The 24,866-nt window shown below is 45.5% G+C and overlaps 1 protein-coding gene across 3 annotated transcripts in view; it reads left to right on the top strand.

Annotated features, from left to right (window-relative positions):
• Window positions 1-24,083, top strand: part of LOC124071565 (protein jagged-2-like) — a 56,345-nt gene extending 32,262 nt beyond the window's left edge. For 2 of the 3 annotated variants that reach the window (XM_046412199.1, XM_046412198.1), the window contains exons 4-26: window positions 65-325; window positions 999-1,059; window positions 6,197-6,327; window positions 6,749-6,868; window positions 6,963-7,076; window positions 7,368-7,481; window positions 8,998-9,111; window positions 10,205-10,251; window positions 10,736-10,909; window positions 11,309-11,459; window positions 11,585-11,749; window positions 12,227-12,340; window positions 12,921-13,034; window positions 13,367-13,480; window positions 13,586-13,702; window positions 14,057-14,084; window positions 15,652-15,737; window positions 16,285-16,398; window positions 16,721-16,836; window positions 16,928-17,188; window positions 18,028-18,159; window positions 20,572-20,731; window positions 20,891-24,083. In XM_046412199.1, coding sequence (XP_046268155.1) covers window positions 65-325; window positions 999-1,059; window positions 6,197-6,327; window positions 6,749-6,868; window positions 6,963-7,076; window positions 7,368-7,481; window positions 8,998-9,111; window positions 10,205-10,251; window positions 10,736-10,909; window positions 11,309-11,459; window positions 11,585-11,749; window positions 12,227-12,340; window positions 12,921-13,034; window positions 13,367-13,480; window positions 13,586-13,702; window positions 14,057-14,084; window positions 15,652-15,737; window positions 16,285-16,398; window positions 16,721-16,836; window positions 16,928-17,188; window positions 18,028-18,159; window positions 20,572-20,731; window positions 20,891-21,402 — 3,320 coding nt within the window. In that variant the 3' untranslated portion in view covers window positions 21,403-24,083. The remainder of the gene's footprint in view (window positions 1-64; window positions 326-998; window positions 1,060-6,196; window positions 6,328-6,748; window positions 6,869-6,962; window positions 7,077-7,367; window positions 7,482-8,997; window positions 9,112-10,204; window positions 10,252-10,735; window positions 10,910-11,308; window positions 11,460-11,584; window positions 11,750-12,226; window positions 12,341-12,920; window positions 13,035-13,366; window positions 13,481-13,585; window positions 13,703-14,056; window positions 14,085-15,651; window positions 15,738-16,284; window positions 16,399-16,720; window positions 16,837-16,927; window positions 17,189-18,027; window positions 18,160-20,571; window positions 20,732-20,890) is intronic. The other variant, XM_046412200.1, reaches the window with a different exon arrangement.
• The last annotated feature ends 783 nt before the right edge of the window (window positions 24,084-24,866 follow it).

Genomic DNA, 24,866 nt, shown 5'->3' with positions numbered 1-24,866 from the left:
ATAACTTGACAGTGTCGCGTCCTTATCATGTTTGTGTTGATCTGAGTCTTTGTCTTTTGTCCAGATGAGGAGCTGCTGATTGAGCGCAGCATACACAAAGGCATGATCAATCCCGGAGAGGAGAAGCAACCGGTGGAGTATAAAACCGTGATCGCCAGCCTCGAGTACACCATCCGGGTACGCTGCGACGAACATTACTACGGCAGCAAGTGCAACAAAGTTTGCCGGCCCCGCGACGACTACTTTGGCCACTATGTGTGTGACCAGTTTGGGAACAGAGAATGCATGGAGGGCTGGACAAATCTTACATCAAGCTGCAAAACAGGTACAGGGCGGACCGTAAACAAAAATATAACTTACAATATCAATACACCAAATCAAAAAAACTGCTATTTAGTGTACTGCTATGTAGAGTTAAGGTTTCTGATGAGGCTGCATTGCTTTTTTGGTTCTGTGCCTGTGACACTGACAGACAGGACTTCTGAAGATGAAACAAACTATTTGCTTGTGCTGCCACTTATGTTTTAAGAAATATGAACAGATAAATGTATTTCTTAGTTTTTCATTTTCACCTTTGTATTACACAATAACTAATCAACCGAAAACTCACAGCACACACTCAAGTTGTCTGTAATCCACTGGACATTGTTTTCTCAGCTTTTACGTGATTACGGCCCTTTTCGGAAAAGGAGTTTGGAAGTTCATTGAGGTTCATGTCAAGTGTCACTTTGCAAGAATTCAAGGAATGTTTGGAAACTCTTCACTACTGGAGACACCTTTAATTTTCCAGTGACGACTTTGCCATCCATTGTTACTGCACATAAAGTCCTCTCTCTTTTCACAAACAAGGAAACACAGGAAATTAGATTTTAATGATTTCACCATCTGAAAAACAAGGTGCCAGACAAGAACTCAGAAAAGATGTGATGTTTTGAACAAAGAAATGCTGATGAAATGATGACACAAACTTGTCATTTTTCTCTTCCCTTTCCCCCAAGCCATCTGCAAACAAGGATGCAGCGTCGAGCATGGGGTGTGCAGCGTGCCGGGGGAATGCAAGTGAGTCGCCTCCCCCGTTTTTTATTGTCTGTTTGTTTCTTCCACTTTGTCCACCTTACAGCGTGGCTGTCAGCTGATGTAAAATATGTCCTTGTTTGGATGGAACCCCCCCCCCCGTTAAGAGTTTAATGAGGATAACAGTGGTGACAGGGGTGAGGGAGGGGAGGAGGAGGGTGAGAGTGAGGAGGAGGAGCAAGGGGGGTGGGTGTTGCTGATAACATACCAAGCAGCCTCAACCCCCTGCCCCCCCCCTTGCACTGTGAAGTACCCCCGCACCTTCCCTCCACCTCCATCCCTCAGCTCCACTCTGATCCAGAAGCCATTGTTCTGTTTCCTGTTCTAAAGCTGGCTCACTCCTGCCCGCACACACACACACACACACACACAGATAGGGAGGCTTGTTTTCTTTTTTTTGTTGTTTTTTTTTTGCTATGTGTTTCCTCCCTCGTCCCCCTCCAGCAGCAGAGAGACACTGTGCCCCCCTTCTCCGTCTGTAGCCCACATCACCTCTTCCTATCCTGGGCCTTGTTATGGCTGCCACTCGTCTGTTGGGAAGTATGGATTCCACCCAGTCAGCTGCAGACGACAGGCAGATGGGGATGCAGAGAGAGAGAGAGAGAGGGAGGTTAACCCAGCTAAAGTGAAACCTCTGAATATTCAAGAATAGAAAATAGTCATGCATTAAAGTCATTGAACACTAAGGGAACTCACTCATTAGACAGTCCACAAGGAAATGAAATCAAAATCAAGTTTAGTCTGGTGACTGAGAGCAAGTAATGTAGCAGAGGAAATACCAGATTGTGAGCATCATTAGTCAGGATTGACAAGCAGCTGGAAACAGGATGAAACAGCAGCCTCTCGTATGAGTGTGTTCCGCCATGATGTTTCACTTGTTTTCTCAACAGAAACTTGGCACAGGCACAAAGCAACTTAAAGATGACCTCTTGGTTGGCAGAACGCTGCGGTGCTATGTGCAGCGAATTGGAGCTAATTTAGAGGTTAACTATCTGCCTTTAACAAACATCTTGAGTGGCACCCAAAATGTTGAAGTGCTGCAGAAGACAATTATTGATGAATGCTATTTTCTGTCTTTATGAGTGGACGGTCAAACTTACAAACGCATCAGGAGGTCTGTATAGAGCTGTAACATGGCCGCACTGTCGACAAGGAGCATTTGACGTTTGCTGTAGCAGTTATGTGTACAGGACAGGAGGCAGCGGGAGAAATTTAGATTTGATTACATGTGGAACTAAACTGTACATTTAGACACAGCGGAGCACGAGAGCTTTAAAAAGCTGAGCTGCACACAGCACACAAACACACACAGTGGCAAGCATTTGGAAACAGGAGGGAAGGGGAGGTGAGGTTTTATACCGAGACAGGTTTGATTTAGTTAAGATCTCATAAAAAAACAAAAAACTAAAAGAAAACCAAAACGTAGCTGACATTTTCATTGGAAATGGCCGCAGGATTGAAAGAGAGAGAAACACCCTGGAATGTGCCTCAACATGTGATTTGGAGCTTCATTGCAATCAGGGGCGCACACACACACTCTCTCTCTCTCTCTCTCACACACACACACACACACACACACACACACACACACACACACACACACACAGCTGAGAAAGAGGAAGACAGTGGATAACATTCATCCAACAGGAATAGAATAAAAGCTTTTTTGTTGTTGATTTAAAGGATACAGTCCACATTAATCTGACACATTGGAAACAGTGTAAATGTACAGCTGTTAACTCAAAACCTTATGTAACACATTAAAGACATCACGTGATCAAATGAAAACAAGACTGCGAGGACAAAATGCAAATTCATCACATCTTCCTGCGGGGACAGAAACCAGGTTTCATGACCTGACGTCTTGTTGTATGAAGCTTCTGAGTTTTCTCTCTCTGACTGCTGATGTCATGCAGGTAAAAACACAATAAGACAGAATGCAGTCAGTGTGTTGTGTTCGATCGTAGACAAAAATTAGATGTTTGAGAAATTAAAAATTTACTTTAACAACTACAAATGAAAAGACTTAAGTGAATTATCTGTCGCAGGTCACAGAGAGAAACAACATCACACGTTAGATTCTGTGACTACAGTCAGAAACATCAAACGTCACTCTTCACCTTGGAAATCATCAGTTTTTGGGAGCTTAGAAATACATTTCATGGTCATCATCAGCAGATGGAGTTTGCTCCGTTGTCATGGAGATGACTAAGCTGTCAACACGAGACCTAAGCATCAAACAAGCGGGACCATAAGTTAACAACTAGGCCTTTTTCTTTCTAATTAAAATATAAAACATGTCAGAAACTATGGCCAAAAATAAGACCAGCAACATAATCAAACAGTTACTAAACAAATTAGGCTGAATTTGATGACAGAAAGAGCAAAATTAACTGGGAAAAAAAACTGAGAAGAAGAAGCTGAGACCGAAGGGTTAAAGACAGAGAAAAGCACTGAGAAAAAGAAAGAGAAAGAAACGGGGAAAAAAGCGTCTCAGCCTGGCAGAGGAAAACTAAAAATGTGTGTTTGGTATCTTGTTTCTTACACACAGCGCATTCACAACCTACGCTCCCTCATGTGACACTACTAAACATGTAGCTAGGCAACAGCAGGCTAAGTCCGTCCGCTGGATTTGGGCGCGAGGCTCGCCTGTAAATAATTCAGTGGTCCCACACACGCACACACACACACAGCCCCCTCTACCTCTACCCCTGCCCACCGTGCTGTCCTCTGGGTGTGGTTTGTCTGAGGGGCCGCAGCAGAGCGGGGGTTGTGGGCTCGTGGGATATTTTGGGCTCTGGCTGGCCCCTTCCATTGATGGGACGGCAGCAGCCCGGCGACGGGGCTTGTGGGTAATGCCACCCTTGGCCTGTGGCTGCTCGAAACCATTTCCCCTGCTCTCCCACACTGCAGCCAGACAGACTGTCCACGCTGCCACCGCTGCTGCACGGCCGACAGTGTGCAGGGCAGCGTCGACGACGACCGCAGCGCCGGACGACACCACATACTGTAGTAAACAATATGCAACGCTGTCACACACACACACATGCAGACGACTGGGCTTCACTCAGCGAGCGAGATCAGATTAAAGTTATTGCGGCCGTGCCTGCAGTTAAAGGCGTTTCTGCTTATAAATTGTGCATGAAACAAAACTTGTGCGTGTTTTAACACATCCAGATTTTGGTCCTGGCTGTATTTTTTTATACGTGAATCCCTGATGATCAGTGTCTGATAAAAGAACCAACCCTGATTCTAAGCTCACCGTCAGTGTTTCATAAATGGTAAAAATATAAATAAATCGGAGAACCTTGTGAGGCACAAACTCATTCCTCAGCTCTGCATATGAGTGTCACGTCCCTTTTTAATAACAGCAACAGTGACTTGCGTTGATATCCACACTGTTGGCCAGGCAGCAATCTCACTGAATGATACATGAAAACCTTGACTGATAAAACAACACGCTCGTCCGTTACAATTTCTGAGTTTTTTCAGAGAAGGTTCAGTGCCCAGTAGTCCGTCAGTGCCGGCCCTCCAGCGTACTACAGCACATAACAGCTCGCTGCACAGCAGTATATCACTGCTGGTAAGAGAAGTGTTTGGTTGGCATCCATTTTGAAGTGTTAGTGAGTCGGAGTGGAGGGGAGGGTCTTGGTAGACTTCGGGGGGGGGGGGACTTGTCCCTAAAATAGCCCCGACGGTAGAAATGACAGGACAGGTGGGGCAAGGTTACCACTGGCCTTGGAATAACAGAGTGCTGCCATAAACCAACAGATTAGCTAACCCTTCACTGGCCTCCCCTTCGAGACAACTAACCGTCGTTCCACAAACCCGCCTCTCGTTCCAAGTCTGACCTGGGCTGAGAGAAGACGAACGACACGACACACGTGGAAAAAAAACAAAACAGAACAACAGCAACAAAACTGATTTTTCTCTGTAATCGAGTGTCTTGTTTTCTGAGTGCTGAAACGATCAGTAGATGACACTGCTGCTGATAATTGATCTTTTAAGTAATCATTGTCTGCAGCCTTGTTTCATGTGAAAGGTGAAAAATATGCTTTGTGGCCTGCTTCCGCTTTACTTTCCTTGATCTCAGTAAGAGATCGGCTCATTTGGTTTTTCAGGGCTGACGCCAGTATCGGCTACCAGTGACCGAGGAGGTCGATAACCAATCTTTTGAGCTGGTTTGTGGTAAATAAGAGAGAGATTTTATGCAAAAGGCAACACTACAAAAAGAGATTAATGAGCACAAATGCTTGCATGTGTTGCAAGCAGCATCGCAGGACACACACACACTCACACTCAGGAATGTCCACTGGCATCCTGAGATTCGGACCTGCTGCAGCACACGCGTCGTTCAACTCGATGAAGACGTTTAAATTCCCGCTGAGACGTTGACCTGTCGGCTTGACGCGTGTCCTGCTTGACAAACTCACTTTACACAAGCTGAAATGCTTAAAAGTCATTTCCCTCCTGCAATTCTTCATGTTTACCAGGGGACATCAAGTGCTTTCACACACGGCAAAAGGAATAAATTCCTTGTTTGTTATCACTACGCAGCTATCAGTGTTTTTCATGACCACCCCCTCCCCTCCCCTTCCGTGCTATTAAGTGCATCTGTGTGCCTGATATTCCCTCAGGCCGGAGCTGCAAATAAGAACACATTCTCAGTGTGCTTGTGAAATAGGAGGCATTTATTTTACTGAAAAATCTGCTCAGCCACTGTTGCACCCGATTGAACGTGTGTGCTGTTTCCCATCATCAGTGACGGCACAAGCGTTCAAGGAAAAATGACTGCGTTAAATATTAAATAGTGGACGTTAAAGTGATGAGGAGTAAAGTTTACGTTCTGCTGTTAGGGGAAAACGGCTCTTCTGGCTCTGTTTTCAAGAAGGAGGAGAAAACAGGAGGACAGAAGAAAGGAGGGAAGAGTCTCCACTTCAAAAAGAGAAGACAGAATGAAAAAATGAAACAAGACAGGACGAAGGAATAAAGCAAATTGAAAACAGTCAAAGAAGGAGATAAAGAAAGGAAGGAACAAAGAAATACATTAACCTGCCAGTTTCCCGGTATGTTTCCCCGTTGAAGCATGAGAGCTAACACTGGTCCCCGCTGTGCGTTGCAGGTGTAACTACGGCTGGCAGGGTCCGCTCTGTGATGAGTGCCTGCCGTATCCCGGCTGTGTTCACGGCACCTGCAACGAGCCCTGGCAGTGCACCTGTGAGAAGAACTGGGGAGGTCTGCTGTGTGACAAAGGTCAGACTCCCACAACAATCCACACTTGACACTCACTTGAAATGAAACCGACGTTGGGCATGAAGAAAAGTGCGCTCAAAAGCCTGAAACGCCACAGTGTGATTTGAGATCAGGAAGTGTTTATGTATTTCTAGTGTAAAACGTTAAAAATCGCTGGTATGGTCCTTTGAAGCTTGACTGCCTTGCGCCACACGAGCTGCATGAGGACACAGTGTGATTGGTCAAGATGCAGGGGAACTAAATTAGAAATTATATTTTTACTACTTACATTGTGCTGTCTGTAACCCACAATCAGTGCTTTTGTAAGAAAAAAAAGGGCTGTAACAACAAATCCACAAGTTCACTGCGTGTTTTACACACACACACACACACACACACACTCACCAACACAGAGGACTGTAGGTTGCTCTTTGCCGTGCAGATCTGAACTACTGCGGGACCAACCGGCCCTGTAAGAACGGAGGGACGTGTATGAACACTGAGCCAGACGAGTATAACTGCGCCTGTCCAGACGGCTACTCTGGCAAGAACTGCGAGATCGGTGAGTCTCTAACGCACCGTAAACCAGGTTCAAAACCTGAAGATGATGCAAGATGAATGATTGATCCTACTTTTCACCCACTTTTCGTCCCTAGCGGAGCACGCCTGTGTGTCCAACCCCTGTGCCAATGGAGGGACGTGTCACGAGGTCTCATCAGGCTTTGAGTGTCACTGCCCGGCAGGCTGGTCCGGGCCGACCTGCGCTCAAGGTGACAATTAACTCTTCCACAGACAAGACGAGCCAATTTTTGCATTTCGACTTTGGCATCCGATCTGTTTAATATCTTAATGTCACTGAGGACACAAAGTTTATGACCTCAGGAGTTTCTTTATGGGAAATGCAGAGTTTGTCCACTGTTACTTCAGAGCTAAGTACTGAAGGTCCTGTTCAGTTGCAGAGGACCAGCCAGCTACCTTCCACTTAACTCAGTGTCACCAGTGATGTGAGACAATTAACTCTGGAGAGTGACTGAGTTTTTCCTCTCATTTCTTTATCTCAGACACTGATGAGTGTGCCTCCAGCCCCTGTGCTCAGGGTGGAACCTGCATCGACATGGAGAACGGCTTCGAATGCCTCTGCCCTCCACAGTGGACGGGCAAGACCTGCCAGATAGGTACATCCCACCCGTCAAACTGTGAATATGCTCTGATTTATCATGAGGTGGCAAAGTCTGGAGGGAAACCTGTAGACGTATGGACCAGTTTTACATTATTTAGTATTTAACATCGTGATTCTAAAGGATTGTTGCATGTTGAATGATATTTTGCTGTGACGAAGCCGGTGTGTTGCACCTACAGTGAATGCCATGCATCCAGATTTCATTCCAGGATTCCAGGAGTCCTATTTGCTTGCAGAGTTATAGCATATCTGGCCATTTGTTTACCCTGCTGCGTCGTTTAACTGGTACTGTTACTGCAGGAGGGGCACTAATTTCAACTCAGTGCGTGCGTGTGTGTTTGTGTGTGTGTGTATTAACGGAGACACTCGCCGTCTACCATCTGCAACTCGAGCCAGGTGACTTGAGTAAAGCTAAAAATAACCTCCCGCCTGGCAACTGCCAGCCTTGAGACCAAATATACTCTGCTAGGGGGTTATCTTTGGCTCCAGACTGGGCGTAACAGGGGAGTATGTACGCTACGGTGAGGCGGCTCCCCCGGCATAGCTTTATAACCTTTATAACCTGTAAACATGCTCAGGGAGTGTGAGGAATTCTGTTATTCTCAGAGCACTTCCCCTGTCAGGGAGCAGGGTGGTACCTGGAGCGAGATGAGGAGCAGGGGTAGTGGTATTGTGGGGGAGCTGGGTTTTTGGGACGGGGTTGAGAGTGTTTAGTTTCAGCAGTCCAACAGGTGCCGCTTACCTCCTGGGAGTAGTATTAATGCACTGTGTCGGTTTATAGTGAGCGAGGCGGCGTGGCGGGGGCAGCGATAGCCGCCTCTGAAACTGACCACTTGGAATGCCGCAGGTTGGCCTTCAGGGAATGCAATACAGAGACATAAACCCTGAGGGAGGGGAATGAGGATGAAGGGCTGATGGAAAGCTGCGGGAGAAATGAAACCCTGTCAGACATGAATTTCTCCCTGTAAAGGTTCTGGCAATTTTACATGTTTGAAAAAGATCCTACGTCGTTCGCCCATAAAAGTCATGAAACTTTGGACAACACGGTCTCTGTAAGGTAACTGAATCCAGTCACATTGCCCAAACCACACGGGTATCGTGAGCGTATTACAGAATTGACATGTTCTACGCTGTAATAAGTTTGTGATTTAATTATGATTTGTAATGTTCAGTTTAATAACCCATGAAATACTATTTTAATTTGTTTTCCTGCCTCACATGAGCTAGTTTTAAAAATGTGCTTGTTCTTCCTCTTAAGGAGGAAAAGTGAGAGCAAATGTAGCCAGAAACTAACTGTGTATTGGCGCTATTGAACTGTGTCAAGTATACAGCTGAAATCTGTTTCTCATCTAAGTCAAATATCATGCAAGAATTGAGTGGGAAGACCTCCAGTCTTTGACATAATTTTATTGTGTTGCACCGACATGAAGCTACGCTTGGTGATGGGGCTTCTTAGCAGGTTCTTGGCTCTCTCGTTCATTCTCTTTGTGTCTCTGGTCTTCAATTTGCAGACGTTGATGAGTGTGCGGTGAAGACTTGCCAAAATGCTTACTCTTGCAAAAACTTGATTGGTGGATATCACTGTGTCTGCTTTCATGGATGGGTGGGCCAGAACTGTGACGTCAGTTAGTATCAACCCAGAAAATCATTGGTCTTTGGCCTCTTTCCGCCTTCCTGTAGCCCTGTTAGACATAAAATCCTCTTTGCTGGCTAGCTTCTGTGACTCTCAGTCATAATTCAGTGTTTCTGAAACACTGAATTATGTTTATGGGGTTTCTTATCCAAACTTAATTACTATATGCTGGACAGTAAAACTGTAATACTTCATCAGTTTAACCAAGAAAAACTATTTTTAAATTGTTAGCATTCGACAGCCTCGGTTTTTTTATGCTTTGACAGCACTGGAAATGGAAATGCTTGCAAAATCTGATTTTATATACACACAATATAGACAGAGAACCTATTCTACATGTTTTGCTCCCATGAGGCTTTGGAAGTGTGCTAATGGCTACTTGTAGCTGAGTGTTGGTAAAATAATCAGCTTTTTGTAGTTTAAAATGGCAAGTTGTTTAAATTTTACTATCTAGTATTGAAAGTCTTAGAATGATGGCTAATGAGGACAAAGCACCTCTTAGCGTTCATCAGCTAACATGTTCGTCATGGGATGAATGCTAGCAAAAAACATTTTTTGGTTCAATTTTTTGTTTAAAATAGCAAGTTGCTTAAATTTACTATCAAGTACAGCTGTAGATACTCAACTATCTATGATAGGAACAGAAAAGAACAGCAACATGTTTGCTTTTTAGAAAGCAAGTGAAAACCCCTGTGAAAGAAAATCTGATTGGTTAAAGATACTAATGGACCAGAAGCTAGCTAGCTGAGGGGTCTGGACTTCAGCTCTCTTTTCATTCTCCTTTCTCTTGCCTCTCACATGGCTGCTTATACCTGCCACACCCTGGACTGATTCTTCTCAACTACAAGACTGAAACTGACTTTTCCCCAAATCTTTTACTTATGCAGTTTGGTTTCTTTGTGTGCTTGTGCTACAAGTCTGAATCTGCATCTAACATTTCGTCTTGGCATGGATCACTTCGCTTTGGTTGTATCGACCACTTTTCTGTAGCAGCTACATGTTCTTGTATGTCTTCGCATGTTGCGCTTCCAAAACTGCCATCTAACTCAAAGCTGAAAGTTTCTCTGTCTTTGATTTCTTTGCAGATGTGAACAACTGCCACAGTCAGTGTCAGAACGGAGGGACTTGCAAGGTGAGGTCGATGCCACAACTTCCACAAACACACGCTCTCTGTTGGTTTATGTTTAATGTAATACATCGCAGTCAGTACAAAACCACATTAAAGCAACATCTGTAGTGATTTGACCCTTAAACCACAAACATTTACACCAATTTTAATTTTTCTTTAAAAATAAATTATGGACGCCTACAGGTTGAGCATTAACTCCATGCTGCCCTTTGTCGAGTTCAGCTACAGGAAAGTTCATTGTCATCTAGTGAAATAAATCCATGATGTTGTTATTGATCCCAAATCTTAGCCTCAGCTGAGCGTCATTGTTGTGAAACTCAGCATAGTCCATAAAAGACCCTTTGGGATGTCTGGGAATTTGCTTGTGTTGTCAGGAGCTTGAACAGGACTCTTGTCATTTTGTCAGAAAGATAAATAAGAAGTTCTGCAACTTTGATCATTTGATCGTCTTAGTCAAGTTTTTGATAACCTCTTGTCTTCGTTCCAGGACACGACCAGAGGCTACCAGTGTGTTTGCCAGGCGGGATTCATCGGTCGGCACTGTGAGATTCAGAGAAACCGCTGTGCCAGCAGTCCCTGTAGGAACGGCGGCCGCTGCCACACCCTGCTCGATGGGTTTATATGTGAATGCCCTCAGGGCTTCACTGGTACAACCTGTGAGGTGAGGATGAGATCCAGCTGGGAAAATACACTGTGAAACAGTTCAGGGCTTACTAGGGCTGAGTATAGTTTTAAAAAAAATGTGATACCAGTACCAATACAGTATCCCTAAAGTGATACGAATACCTTTTGAGTACATCATTTGATATCTCCACACACTGAACTACCTACTCTGACCACAGACTGTATGGGTCGTAGCTGCTGCAGTGGTGGGCCAATCGCGTGTCACGTTAAATCAAAGAACACATCCAGTGATTGGCTACGAGCTAAACCGTACAAACAGTCATCAGCTTTCAGTGCAAAAAGAATGTAGGTGTGGTTTGACTGGATACCGGAGGTTACTTGGGTTACTGCTTGTTGGTGAGAACACACCTGGACCTCCCTGTTTATCCACCTGTAGGTCCAGAATGACCCGTGCAGCCCAAATCCATGTCGCAACAAGGCCCAGTGCCACAGCCTGATAGGAGATTTCTACTGCAGCTGCCCAGACGACTATGAGGGCAAAACCTGTTCAGAGCTCAAGGACCACTGCAAGACCAACCAGTGTGAAGGTATCACGGCGAGGAGCCGCCCCATGTCTTTGGTTTCAGTACAAAACAGAACTAATTAGCTGGAAGTAAGAGACTTTCCGTTCCAACTTTCTGCTGACCCCCCCCTTTTTTTCCCTCATCCCAAGTGATTGACAGTTGCACCGTTGCTGTGGCGACCAATGACACCCAGAAGCGGGTGTGGCACATCTCGTCCAATGTGTGCGGCCCCCACGGCCGCTGCATCAGCCTGCCTGCTGGGAACTTCAGCTGCTCCTGTGAGCCGGGATTCACTGGCACCTACTGCCACGAGAGTGAGTCATTATTAGAAACACAACACACAGACTATATTTATCATCACTTACCCTCACTGGGAACCACATGACTTTACGGTAATTCAGACTGCAGTTTCATCACTCTGAAGGGAAAAAAAAGCCAAACTCGGAGGAAAACATGAGCAGGGAAATGCATGCAGGGAGGAGTGCAGAACAGTTCTTTCACATCCGATTAGTTTGTGGGTTTTGGTTGTTTACTCTCCTGGGATGCTTCTCAACAAACTCACCCATTTTCACCAATTCTCCAAAGCTGCCAGGAACAAAAAGGAAATTAAGGTTTTGTAAGTCACCTCTGAAATGTGAAAACACACTTCAGACGCAAGGCAAAATTAAGGAATTAAACGTTTTTTGTAAAATATTTGGAACTCTTTGCATGTGATGCTTTATTTGAAAGACAGTTGAAAGAGAATAAAAGATCATCAACAATGTGGTGTCTGTAAATATCTCTCCCTGCAGACATCAATGACTGTGCATCATCTCCCTGTAAGAATGGAGGCACTTGCATCGATGGGATAAACTCCTTCCAGTGTTTCTGCCCAGACGGCTGGGAAGGCCGTCTGTGTGATGCTGGTGAGTGTGTGCGTGTGTGACGTGTGTGTGATGTGTGGATTTTTGGGGCTGATGATACAGCACAGGTATGCACATTTTCGGGCTGAGTCTGGCTAAGTCATCCTGTCTGTGAGTCACACATCCTGGAAGAATCTCATCTCAGTAGCCCTACGGCAGCGGAGGAACGATCAGTAGTCTGAGGATCAAACAATGCAGGATTTGTGTTGGAGATAAATGATGTGGTAACTTAGCCAGCTGACTGATTCTAAATCTGTTTTGGAGGCAGCGTACACCAGGTCAGTGTGCACATTTACAGACGACACTCTTACTTATGTTATTACTTAGAGAAGGTCGTGGTAAGTCGTCTGATGTGTAACATGTAACATAGTGTTGTCGGTAGTGTTGTCATAGTGTAGTTTTTAATTTCATTTATTTTGTCAACAAAAAAATGTCCGGGACGTATCAAAGAATCATGAGCAAAGCAATTAGCTTAAAATTTATAACTGTTATTTTTGTACCTGCAGACATTTGAAGAATGCAACTTTGTCTTATCATAAGATGAAATCAGCATATAATCAATAACTGTTCGACTTCGTTCCAGATGTGAATGAGTGCAACAGGAACCCGTGTCAGAATGGAGGCCAATGTGTCGACCTGCTCAATGACTTCTATTGTAACTGTGTGGACAACTGGAAAGGAAAGACCTGCCACTCACGTAAGTTAATACGTCCGAGTGTGCAAGTGACGAAAACGTCTACGTCACGATGAGAAGAACTTTAATCATGTGCAGTCTGCTTCACTCTTGTGAGTGGCGTCTTTGTCTGCTTTTCGCTGCATGCTCTCCTACATGTCAGGTCTCATATTCTTTAACTACCTCGACACCTTAATCCTCCTTCTGAGGCACGATGCCCTCGCCGGCTGCTGTGCAGGCTTGTTTTACCCTCTGACGGCGTCTCTGAACTTTGGAGCTGAATCAAGTGCTACTGAACATTGGCACAGAGTCAGATGTTTGAAAGAAAATCCTTTTCCCGTGTTCCCTCGGTTCAGGTGAGAGCCAGTGCGACTCCACTACCTGCAGTAATGGAGGGACGTGTTACGACCACGGAGACTCCTTCCTGTGTAGCTGCCCCTTAGGCTGGGGTGGCAGCACCTGCAACACAGGTGAGGCACACACTGCGCTCTAATGGCTCTGGTGGTGACAGTGTAGTGATTACAGTCTAGGCTGGTAAAAGCATTTTCACAAGGAGGGAATCTTGTGTTTTTTAGCCAAGAACAGCACGTGTGACTCGGGTCCGTGTGAGAACGGCGGAACGTGTGTCGGAGGGGGCGACGCCTTCACCTGTATCTGTAAGGACGGCTGGAAGGGACCCACCTGTGCACAGAGTAGGTCACTGTGATTATTCCACATTCATGACATGAAGGATGGGACAGGAAGGAGTGGTGTGCGCGTTTAAAAGCATTAGTCGCCTCGTAACGCGGGACGTTACCTGACCTTAACGTCCATCATGTCGTGGTTTAATCTGTTTTCCTGTTGGAGGTCTTTTGTTCTTAATTCCCACAACTCGTTTTGACGAAATCTTGTGAGAAATTGTGAGAGAACTCTGATTAAGTTTAACTCTTTGCCAAACTCTTATGCACCTAAAAAAGTTGATTAAAAAGTCATTCATTGTCACTCATGGGGGCAGGAATTAAAATCTGTTACTGATTGTCATTCGGTCTTTCTCATCTCTTCTGCAGATGTCGATGACTGCAATCCACATCCCTGGTAAGACTCTATGCTTAAAATATTTGGAATAAATGCACTGTTTTCACCTATTTAATTTGTTTGTCTGTGATGGTGTTTTAATTGGATTATGTTGAGCTGGTGGGGATTTCACCTGTAGAGACCTGTTCATGGTGTCAAACGTCTTTTTATTGCCCAGTTGGCCCTACAGACGGGTCGTTGCCTCCATAATTACTATTATTTATTTATTTATTTATTTATTATTTTACATTTCCACTCAGCTTATCGCCTGTTCTGGTTGTTGGATAAAACGAGACGGTTTAAGGCATCACTTTAAGGATTTCAAACTTTCATCACTTTGTCAAATTTAATGACAGAAACACACACATGGAGAAAAACCAGCTTCTCTGGATTAGAGATGCTACCCCGGACAAAAGCCTCCTCACCCTTCTCTCCTCCTCACCCTTCTCTCCATTGACTGACAGGTGGATTAGTGGCGGTTGTGGTGTTTTGGAGGAGGGAGGGTGGGGGCAGGAGAGTGTGAAGAGACGCCCCCCTCGCCATTCACCAGCCTCGACGTGGGGGTGGCTGTGAGAAGTGGAGGTGCTGGGGGGGCTCAGCATGTGGTCAGCAGGGATTTACATATCAAGTCTGGACATTCTGATCTGGGATCAGCTTCAGCCTGCTGACACTCAGAGTCTCTGGAAAAAAAAATCTAGTCTGCTGATGACTTCCAAAGGACAGAAACAACAAATTTAACTACTTAAAGCACCAAAAGTTTGCTTTATTATTATTGATTTTAACTTAGGACTCGTGTACAAGTTAAATGTGACATGTGCATGATTAGAGTGTCAGAACAAAGCCAGGACCAGCTGCTATCACCAGCCAAACCACTGGAGCAGGAACTGTTTTAGTTTCGAGTAATAGTTCCTTAAAAATGTTTATCTAACTGGTCGTTTTCTGTGGTGACATTGAAAACAGTTTGTTATCTATTTTCTGTCTCCTCGTGTATTTGAGGCTCGCTGAAAACTCAAATTTAGTTCACAGTCATGCAGATTCTGGGGAATCACCAGTTTCATATGAAAGTTATTAGAAAGTGAGGGAACTTAAACCACTCCAGTCAACCGAACGTTAAGCCGCAGAGTTTATCGTGCAGGTCAGTGTGGAGGATGAGGATGCATTTTGGGGATGTCATCTTGGCCTTTGGCAAACACTGACATTTATCACCATTTTCTGACATTTTATAGACTAAAGACAGATTAACTGAGAATGGAAATAATTGTTAGTTGCAGTCATAGTTAAAGAATCCACTAACTGAGTGACACCTCTTGAACTCCTCTTCAGAGGTGAGGCCCATCTGATGAGGGTTTCCACAGACACGAGCTGACATTATTCAGTTTGCAGATGTGCATTAAAGCCAGAGACATCAACACCAGAATCAGATGTCTCGAGAGCGCTGATTTACAGCGTTCTTCCCGCCCACCTGCAAGCAGAAGCAGAATGTTCACCCCCTCGGGAAAGAAATTTGGAGAAACTTGGAAGGAATTCACTTTTGCAGTCTGTGTGAGCCCTGCAGCCGCACTGAACTCACTCTGTTTCCTCCCTGCAGCTACAATGGTGGCATCTGCGTCGATGGTGTGAACTGGTTCCGCTGCGAATGCGCCCCGGGATTCGCCGGACCTGACTGCCGCATCAGTAAGTGCCTGGGAACCGGAGGGGGGCGTGCGGAGGGGTCAGGTGGGCGGTGGGGTCAGAGGTGAAAAGGCCACGGCGAGGGAGCGTGAGTCGATTGTTTCAGGGCGACAGATTAGGAAGCCTTTGAGGAAGCCGGTCTTAACCCCTCACCTCCACGCTGAGCCGAGGTCAGAGCTGAGGTTTGTCGGACGGGTCAGTGCGCTCTCCCGCGGCCCTCTGGGAGAAATCTCTTCAGAAAAGCCTTTTCACAACCCGAGTGTTATCCAATTGAAGCGTTTCAAACCAAATTCCTATAAAGCCTTTGTGCAGAGAGCGATTCTCTGAATTCCATCGCTCATTGAAGATACTTGAATATAACATTCAGATCTCTCAAATGTCCTCGGCTGAAGTTAAGCTTCAGAAAGAGGAATCACCAGTGCCGGAAAGACTTGTGTGAAATCTATGAATTAAGAAGAAAAGAAAATATCAATTTGACGTATTTTATCACTGAAACCGATGAGAGATCCTGGACAGCCTGTTTCCTTAAGGACTTTGTAATTCTTCACAGACATCGATGAGTGCCAGTCGTCTCCTTGTGCTGAAGGTTCGACCTGCATGGACGAAATCAACGGCTACCGCTGCGTTTGTCCTCCAGGCCACGCCGGACCTCGCTGTAAAGAGTGTGAGTTGCACAAATCTCACTCACTCAGTGATGTTTTACAGGTCAAAGTTATGGAGGCAAACTGAAAAATTAGAACTAAAAAATCTGCAGCTTGCATTTTCTGTAAGTCAACACTTGATGCTGCCTTCAGGTGAATGTCGTAAAGTTGTGTTTTCATGTTAATTTGACTGTAGAAGAGAACCCTGCTGCGTCATCAGTGGGAAAAAGATTGTTTTTGAATCGAACGAGTAGAAGACAAACTTCAGTAAAACTGGAAGCAGGTTTGGTGCCTTACGAGTACAGGAAACGTTGACAGCTGAACCGTTTCCATTCTCTCTTTAAGTCATCGGACTTGGGAAGTCGTGTCGTCACTCTGGCTTGCAGTTTCCTCACGGCAGCCGGTGGGAGGAGGAGTGTAACACCTGCCAGTGTGTCAACGGAAACGTTCGCTGCTCCAAGGTCAGGCAGGATGTTCACTCTGCCAAAATGATGCGGTAAGAAGAAAGCAGTAATAACAATCGTGAGCCAACACTTTGCTGTTTTCCTCCAGGTGAGGTGTGGCCGTCGTCCCTGCCTCCTCCCCAAAGCTCTGCCTCCTGCGGACGCGAACGCTCCGTCCTGCCCCGGAGGTCACGAGTGTGTGGAGCATCAGTTCCTCACCTGCTTCTTGCCTCCCTGCCACCAGTGGGGGGTGTGTTCAACGCCGGACCCCCCAACTCCCCTGCACACACAGTGTGAGCCCAACAGTGGTTACCTTGACAACAGCTGCGCTCGCATCACGCTCATCTTCAAAAAGGACAAAGTGCCACAGGTGAGCGCGTTCAGTCGTGTTCTGTGTTAACATCTGTGGTTTCAGTCGCAGTTTCTAACTCTTCCTTCTGCGCGGGTAACAAAAAGGGAAATGAAGCCAGCAGTAAAACAAAAGCGACGAGCGCCTCACTCTGCTTTAAGAGTTTTGTTTAAAGATGTGAAACCTTGTGGTTTTAATGTTCTGTATCAAAGCAGGGTCGTGAATTATTAGAATCATTTATGCTGTCATCAAGTTATTTTGTTGATGTGTCAAAAGAATACATAAATAACATCCCTCTCACACTGGATTGTTTACGTTTTGATAATTAACAGCCATCAAATGTTAACACTCCAGGGAGCGCAGAAAGTGATTTCAGATGTTTGGTTGACGACTGACTCGTGTCGTTCTTCACTGGATGTGGATCAGAGTCATGAGGGCGCTGAGGTTTAGACTGTACTTGTCTTTTCCCACAGAGTAAAGATGAATCATGAAGGGCAGAAAACTGAATAAAGCAGAAGTTTTTATCGGGTTTAACAGCAGTCCAGACAAACTGCAGATGTGTTGAGGCGACCGACGTCTTCTGTCCGTAACGAAGCTCGATGGGATCTTTGTTGTTTACTCCTGTCTCAGGAATCCTTAACTGGCCCCCTGTGGCAGCTCTGAATAAAGTTTTGTGAATGGTAATCAATGTATTCCTCTGCCACAGATACTGATCTGAGATCAGAGCCACAGTCTCCCTGCTGGGCCAGGCCTTCTGATTGGCTGCATCTGAAGTAGCCTTTGGAGGAATTAGAAGCTAATTGTTCCTCGCCAGGAGCTTGGATACTAATCAGTCTTATCTGTGTGTGTGTGTGTCACAGGGCACCACTGTAGAGAACATCTGCTCCGAGCTGAGGTACCTCCCCGTGACTCAGACGCTGGCTGAGGAGCGTGCGCTGCTCATCCTCTGTGACCTGTCCTACTCCAACAGCGATGCCGTGGAGGTCGCCATGGTGATTATTACATGCAAACACACACACTGATATATAGCACTGGCCCAATAAAGAGAGAGTCTCTGTGGGGGTATGCTGGTACGTGAACCACGTCAGCCTGTTGGCGAGCGTCTGGGCAGTTTGTGTCCCTGTGAGAGCAGAGCAGGTCATGCAGGTGTGGATATGGAAGCTGCTGCCTTCTCTCGCCTACGTGTCCACTCGACTGCTGTCCCTTCCCACTTTGTTAAATCTCTCTATTTGTCACTGCAAACTGTTTCCAGAGGAGTCCAGTAAAACCTGAACCCTCTCCTGTTTTGTTTCCCCTTTCTGAGCTCAAAAAGAAAGAGAGACGAAAGAAGAGGGAGAGGCGTCTGAAGCTTTTAACATCTGGATGAGATTTACTTTTCTGTTGGAACACCTTCCTGAGCTTTGTCTCCGCTCACTTTGTCTTCTTTTTCTTCTTCTTCCTTTCCTTGTTGTAGCCATCAGCCATCTTCTCTTTTCCTTATTGCTGTTGTTTGTCTCCTCTTTTCTGTCTTCCCTCCTTCGTTCTCTCGGCCACCCAGACTCGGGGGAAATCAGTCACTTCAGGGCTCTAAGCTCTTAATGGAGGGGATTAGTTCCTGTTCCTCTGATGTTTGCAGGCCTGTTGTGAGCGACAGATACAGGAAAAGGTGTGGCGAACCTGACATCCACCCAAACCCCACAACAAGGGAAAAAATCCTCGACTCCCACTCGCTGACGACTCGTGTTGCAGCGAAATGTCAGCGCTCATTTCCAAGTGTGGGTGAAATCTTTATAATGTCAGTGAGCCTGGCGAAGCGATTCTCAGCCGCCGAGTCGTATTGATTTATTCTCTTCCAAAGGCTCTGGGTGTGTTTGTAAACCCCTGAAAGTGATCAGCGGGCCGCTCTGCTGCGAAGCCTCCAACCTGAGCGAGAAACAAGTGGTTCAATATGTTTCTGAGTGGGAAAGAATGAGGAGCGCTTGGTTTGTCCTCACTGGGCGAGCGAGGCGTCTCCTCGTTTATCTCGACATGTTTGAGGCTGCGTCGAGTGTGCTGGAAGTAAGAGATCTTCACGTCGTTTTTGCTAAATCATTGGAAGCACTGTTCAGACATCAGTGAAGCATGGAGGGCCGCGTTAAGTCAGACCGCTTTGTCTTTTTGACAGATGGTGATTCAGACATGTTTGAAATCTGAGCACGCATTTATTATCCAAGAACCAGACGATTTTACACCAAAATTAGCTCATATCCGTGTTTTTAAATGGGAGTAAACCTGCTAAAAAGGGCCAGCTGATTCATTTGCTTTTTTGTTTTTTATGATGTCCCAAGTGCGCCGTCTCATAGAGACCAGGGTTACAGTGGTCACTTTTTTATCTTTTACTTGAGTCTCTCTTTAAAGCTCAGCACAGACTGAACGATATCCAAGTGCTGCGTGAACAGAGACTGATGTATGTGCGCACTAACGTCCAGAAATTGAACTTCATAGCGTCGTATTGGAAAAGGGACAAAAATTATCCATCGGTTTCCGTCAGTGCCGATCTGAGCTGGAGTTGCTAAATACATGTGACTCACGCAGAGACATTTGAGGCGGGTCTGAAGGCTGGTTGTACCCTTTGAGCCTGAAGACAAAAGCCAGATGTTCGTGGGGTTTTTTTGTCCAATGGAAACACCTTATCATGTAATCGCAACAGCAGGGTCTTCGGTGTCACTCGTCGTTTCCTGTCTGTCCATCTCTGTCTCACTTAATAACCTAACAAATGAAGTAAACACAACAATAATCATCCAGCGCTGCAGCTGCAGTAGTGAGGGTGGTGCTCGGCCTCGCTGTGATGTGGGCTGTCAGTCACTTTGGGTGGTGGGGGGCGGGATTAGAGGTGTGTGAATGAGCTGCTGATTTCCTCAGGAGAAGAAAAGAGGAGTGTTTGTCCCCGGCCGAGCAGGGAGCACAGCTGGCCTGTTCTCTATTGTTTGTCCTAATTGAACTGCACAGCACACAGCTAATCCCCTTCTGTCCCCCATCACCTCCCTGCTCTCACCCTCAGCACCTTATTAGGCAATTAACTCCACCCTCCGAGGTCTCAGCGGGGGGGGTCCACAGCCTGCCAGATGTTAGGATGAGAATCTCCTTTATTCTTACAGATGAATGTGTGTTTTTCTCTCTCTCTTTTGTTGTCCTGCATAGCCTCAAGCAAGACTCTGACCGCTTGGCCACTTGTGTTCTCTCTCTACTGCACTGACTGAATCAGTGCAGTCAGTTTGTGGACATGTTTCAGCCGTCTTCTGTAGATCTGCTTTTCAGTTTTACTTTACGTATTTCCCTGTGTTTAACACGAGAGGCACAAAACTCATGCTGATCTTTGTCAACATGACCAACTGACTGCTGTCCTCTGTCTCTCTGTCTCTCTGTCTTTCTCCACATGTGTGCAGTCCTTCGAGCAGGACGGGCGGTCGAAGGACAGCGACCGTGGACAGATTCAGAAAGCAGCCAGCGCCATCATCAGTGCGCTGTCCAAACGCCACAACAGCACCGTCATGTTGGCCGTGGTGGAAGTCAAAGTGGAGACGCAGGTGGACTCGCCGCCTGTTGGTGAGTCACGTGTTGCAGGTGGCTGAATGACAGAAGGTGGAGAAGAAGCTCATAGTTCAGATCCTCTCAGCTCATGAGAACATACGGTTAGATTGTTTTCAGTGACTCCAAAGTTGGTTTTCTTTTCCTTCTAACTTGTCCCCTGACCTCGTCCTTTAGGTTACCTGGTCCCGGTGCTGTGCGTCGTCTTCAGCGTCCTCTGGATCTTCTGCATCGTTGTTTGCGTTTGGTGGACCCGCAAAAGGAAGAAAGAGCGCGAGAGAGCGGCCCGATCCGAGGACACGACGGTCAACAACCAGCTGGAGCCGCTGCGGAGCAACGCCCGCAAGGACAACCGCGACAAAGACATTCAGTACGAATGCAAGAAACTGATGGGCCCCTCGGACAGGACGTGCGACGGGGCCGAGGGCGAGGAGGAAGGGGAGCAGGAGGGGGAGCAGGAGGAAGACGAGGAAAGGGCGCTGGGCGTGGGGGAGAAGCGTCCGCCGCAAAAGTGCGGCGCGGCGGGGGCTCAGGACAGGGGGCTGATGGGTAAGGGAGGGGTCATCTGCACGTCGCGCAGCGGTCCAGTCAAGGCGCCGCACCGGACGGCGTACAGCCCCAAAGACAACCGGTGTAAGAACCTGAATGCTGCCAAGCTCAGCGAGGACATTAAAGACCACTATGTATGAACACGAGAGGAATCACAGGAAGAACCTGCGATGTCCTTAACGTCACTGACTTTTCAACTCTTAAAAGCACCAAAAGTGAAGATTACAGAGGCTGTAATTTTCTGTTTTTGTGTTTGTCACACCTTATTTAATTTCTTCTCCTGCAGCACGGAGGCTTATTTTACCAAAAAACAACAAAAAAATGCAGAAAAACTACAAAAAATGACTTGGAAAATAAACACCACAGCTTCTGGATTTCAGTTTAATCGTGTTTGGAATCGAGAAGAATTTTGTTTTCAGCGCTCCTTTTCTGTTTACAGACGGTGGCTGTTTTCAGTACTGACGCTTACCTTTTCTTCTTTTGTCTTTTTGACCTTGGAGATCCGACTGAACGTCATTGGCTGGCAGCTGTTAACGATGTTTCTACTGATTGGTGCATTCGGTTCCTGTCTGCCTTAGCCCAAACCCGCGGGCCTTTTCTACACTGTCTTCATATCGTGTCTTTTTATTAAAACAAAAACCACAAACAAACAAAAAAAAAAAAGATTTTCTATATGTTTAAGTCTTTGAAAGGTGGCACAGAGGATCCACTGTATCATACCTGGCCTGAGCATTTTTTTTGTTTACATTCATTTCCATTTTGTGTTAAGGTTTAAAGGTTCTTAACCTTTAAAATAGTTGTGTCACTGCTCCCTGCAAGTCTCCTTGATGATTTTTCAGTATTTACTTTTGGTAGTAAAGTGCCTTCAGCCCAGATTTTTGTCTCCTTTTCTCTCCTCCTATAGAGTTTATGCAGAATTTAAATGCCTATAAAGGGAAAGATGTCCAAGTAACAACTCTTCATACCACAGTAAAGGTTATTTTCATTGCAATGTACATATGTAAATAGGAAAAAATGGCTGTGTATATTTGAATTTAGTAACTTAAGTCATGCTTTGTATCATAGTTATTTTAAAGAATACGTTTTTGTGGTTGTTTTTTAAACGATGTCATTCCGTTTGTTCGTGTCTGTTGACACTTTGACAGGTTTTATACGGATGTTTTCGGACCGTGTCCAGGGTCCCGCTGCGTCATGAGCGTTGGTTTGAAGAGACGAACAGGTCATGGTTGTTTTTAGGTGTAATGGTTACTTGTTGCAGCTGTTCATTGAGAGCAGCGCTGACTGAGAGCTCATGAAGCTCATCTCAGTAGTCCCGTTCATTTCAGCCGACGCTTTCGGAGGGAAATCTGATGTTTGAGGGACTTTTGATCTCTTAATTAACAGATTCTGACGCTCCTGACGATTAACTTCTCTAAATCAGTTTAAGTTAAATTTATTAATTATCTTCTATACTTACAAATCCAAATCACCCTGCATTTCAGCTCTGAGTTTGGATGTCCTAGTGAGCACATTGTGTAAGAGTCCTTCTACGCCCACATTCAATTCAAAACCTGCAGAAGCTCGTCTAAATGGCAGTGATTTCAGTGCTGCCTTTCAGAAAGGCAGGCTCTACGTAATGTTTTAAGTCAGTCCACTGACATTTCTGTTGAGAATACTGCAGGACTTTGTCTGCACTTCATGCTGGTGTTTTCCATCCTGCTGACTGTATGTAAATAAATTAAAAACATCCTGTTAGCGTCCTGTGCACAGGCAGGTAATGTTGGCAGCAACCAGTATGTCTCCAGCAGGGACACGATGGATTCTCTTTGGGAGTAAGATATGCAGAAAGAGAAATGTACAGCCCTCTCTGCTCAGAGTGTCCAAGTGAGTGTTGGCTCGTGCCTGAACATTTCATTAGAGTCGGCCGACGCTGTGATTGAAGAGACTGGATTGGTGTGTTTCATCGTTTTCTGTCCCTTCAATGTTTGAGAGGCTCCTGTTGTTTCAGGGTTTTCCTCAGACCTTCTGAGGAGCTCTGCTGCATGCTGTCTAATCCATGTCTTGCTGTTGATTAGGGACAACAAACGGCACAAAATAAAGTCGCCTTATGTGTTGTGTGAAAGCGACGCCGATGATTTCTATTTTCAGTACACACTTGCGGGGTCAGAGGGTCCAAACAACTTGAAAACACTGCTGCCAGTCTGTCTTTAGCCCGATCAAAGACGGTCGGTTATAAAATCACCATTTCACAGTGTGTTGACAGTGGAGATGCCATGCAGGGCAGCATGGTGTTAAGTGAGTATGAAAACCCTTCTTGACCCTGCTGAAGTGCCGCATTACGGTCGAAAGGTGTGTGTTTTGAATGGGAGTGAGTGTGTATCCCAGACTGTTTTCCCTCTTTAGCCCCGTCTCTCCTCGTGTGTCTATTCTGGTCTAATGAAGGGAACAAGTTGTGTTGTTGTTGATGTTGTGCTTGTTGTTCAGTGTTTGTAAAGCATCTGTTTGTGCACTAAGAACACACAGGAGAAGAGGAACGTTTAGCATTACCTCCACGGTGGTGGTGAAAAAACAAAAAGCAAATCAAATATTGTCACTATTTGTGGATGAAAATTCAGTTTTCATTATTCTGTTTTTGTTATTGATGCCGATGAGAATCATGTAAAGCCCAAATTCACTTTGTGTCAGTAAATTTTACTTTGTGTTAGTCCCACAGGAGGGGCTGAATGTGCAGAACATTGTAATTATTTTGTACAAAATTTGGTAAAAGTCTTGGTTTGTTAGTGGAAATTTTTTGTTTGTTCTTAGAACAATCCTATTATTTATTAAAGTATTTTATACCAAAGTTGATTTTGTTTGGTTTTTTTTAATGTCAAGAAACAAAGGTTTCTTATTGGCTGTTGATGTGTCCTCATAACTGACTGTTCCCTTGGTAACGCCTCTCTGTTAGCCTGTCGTTGCTATGCCTGCCAGCGTTTCCATAGAACGTTACATACTGATAACAGTGGAAATGCATTACTCCTTCAAAGTCAGTAAACATTCATTTTACTGGCAGAAGCGACTGTGACTGGCAGATTTTAACACTTGTAGCCTTTAGCGAGTCTACAGAGTCGGTTGTACAGCAGCAATGGGGAGTATTCTAATGAGTGAGGGGAACCTTTTGGTATCTGCTCAGCCATGCAAGTAGTTGGAACAGGTTGGGGCGTCAAGTATGTGGTGCTTAACCAGGTGTGGCTAACAGGAAGTAGTTAATTTAAGCCTGAAATTGATATAAGTTGGGTTTCTTAGAGAGGTACTTAGAGGACAGCCTCAAAATTGAGCCTTAAAAGAGCAAGACTATTTATAAAACACGTTTTCTGTGAACGTGAAACTTCAGTCGGCTACCAAATGAGGATGCACCTGGCACATTTTACTGATGATGCTTCAACTTGTTTCAGCTGAGTAGCTCGCTCAACCCTAACACACAAAAGTTAGGCTTCCAGCGTCAACATGTGGAAAGTTTCAGAAGAGGTAAGCAACAATGTGGTCGTCGGACTTTGCATGTTTTAGTGTTTCTGCTGAATTACATTCATTAGTTCGCTTGCTAGCCAAAGTTTGTCGTGTCTAACACATCCCTGTGTCATTTGAT

This window comes from Scatophagus argus, chromosome 15, assembly GCF_020382885.2.
Source record: "Scatophagus argus isolate fScaArg1 chromosome 15, fScaArg1.pri, whole genome shotgun sequence".
Lineage (NCBI taxonomy): Eukaryota > Metazoa > Chordata > Actinopteri > Scatophagidae > Scatophagus > Scatophagus argus.
This window is presented reverse-complemented; position numbering and strand designations above follow the sequence as displayed.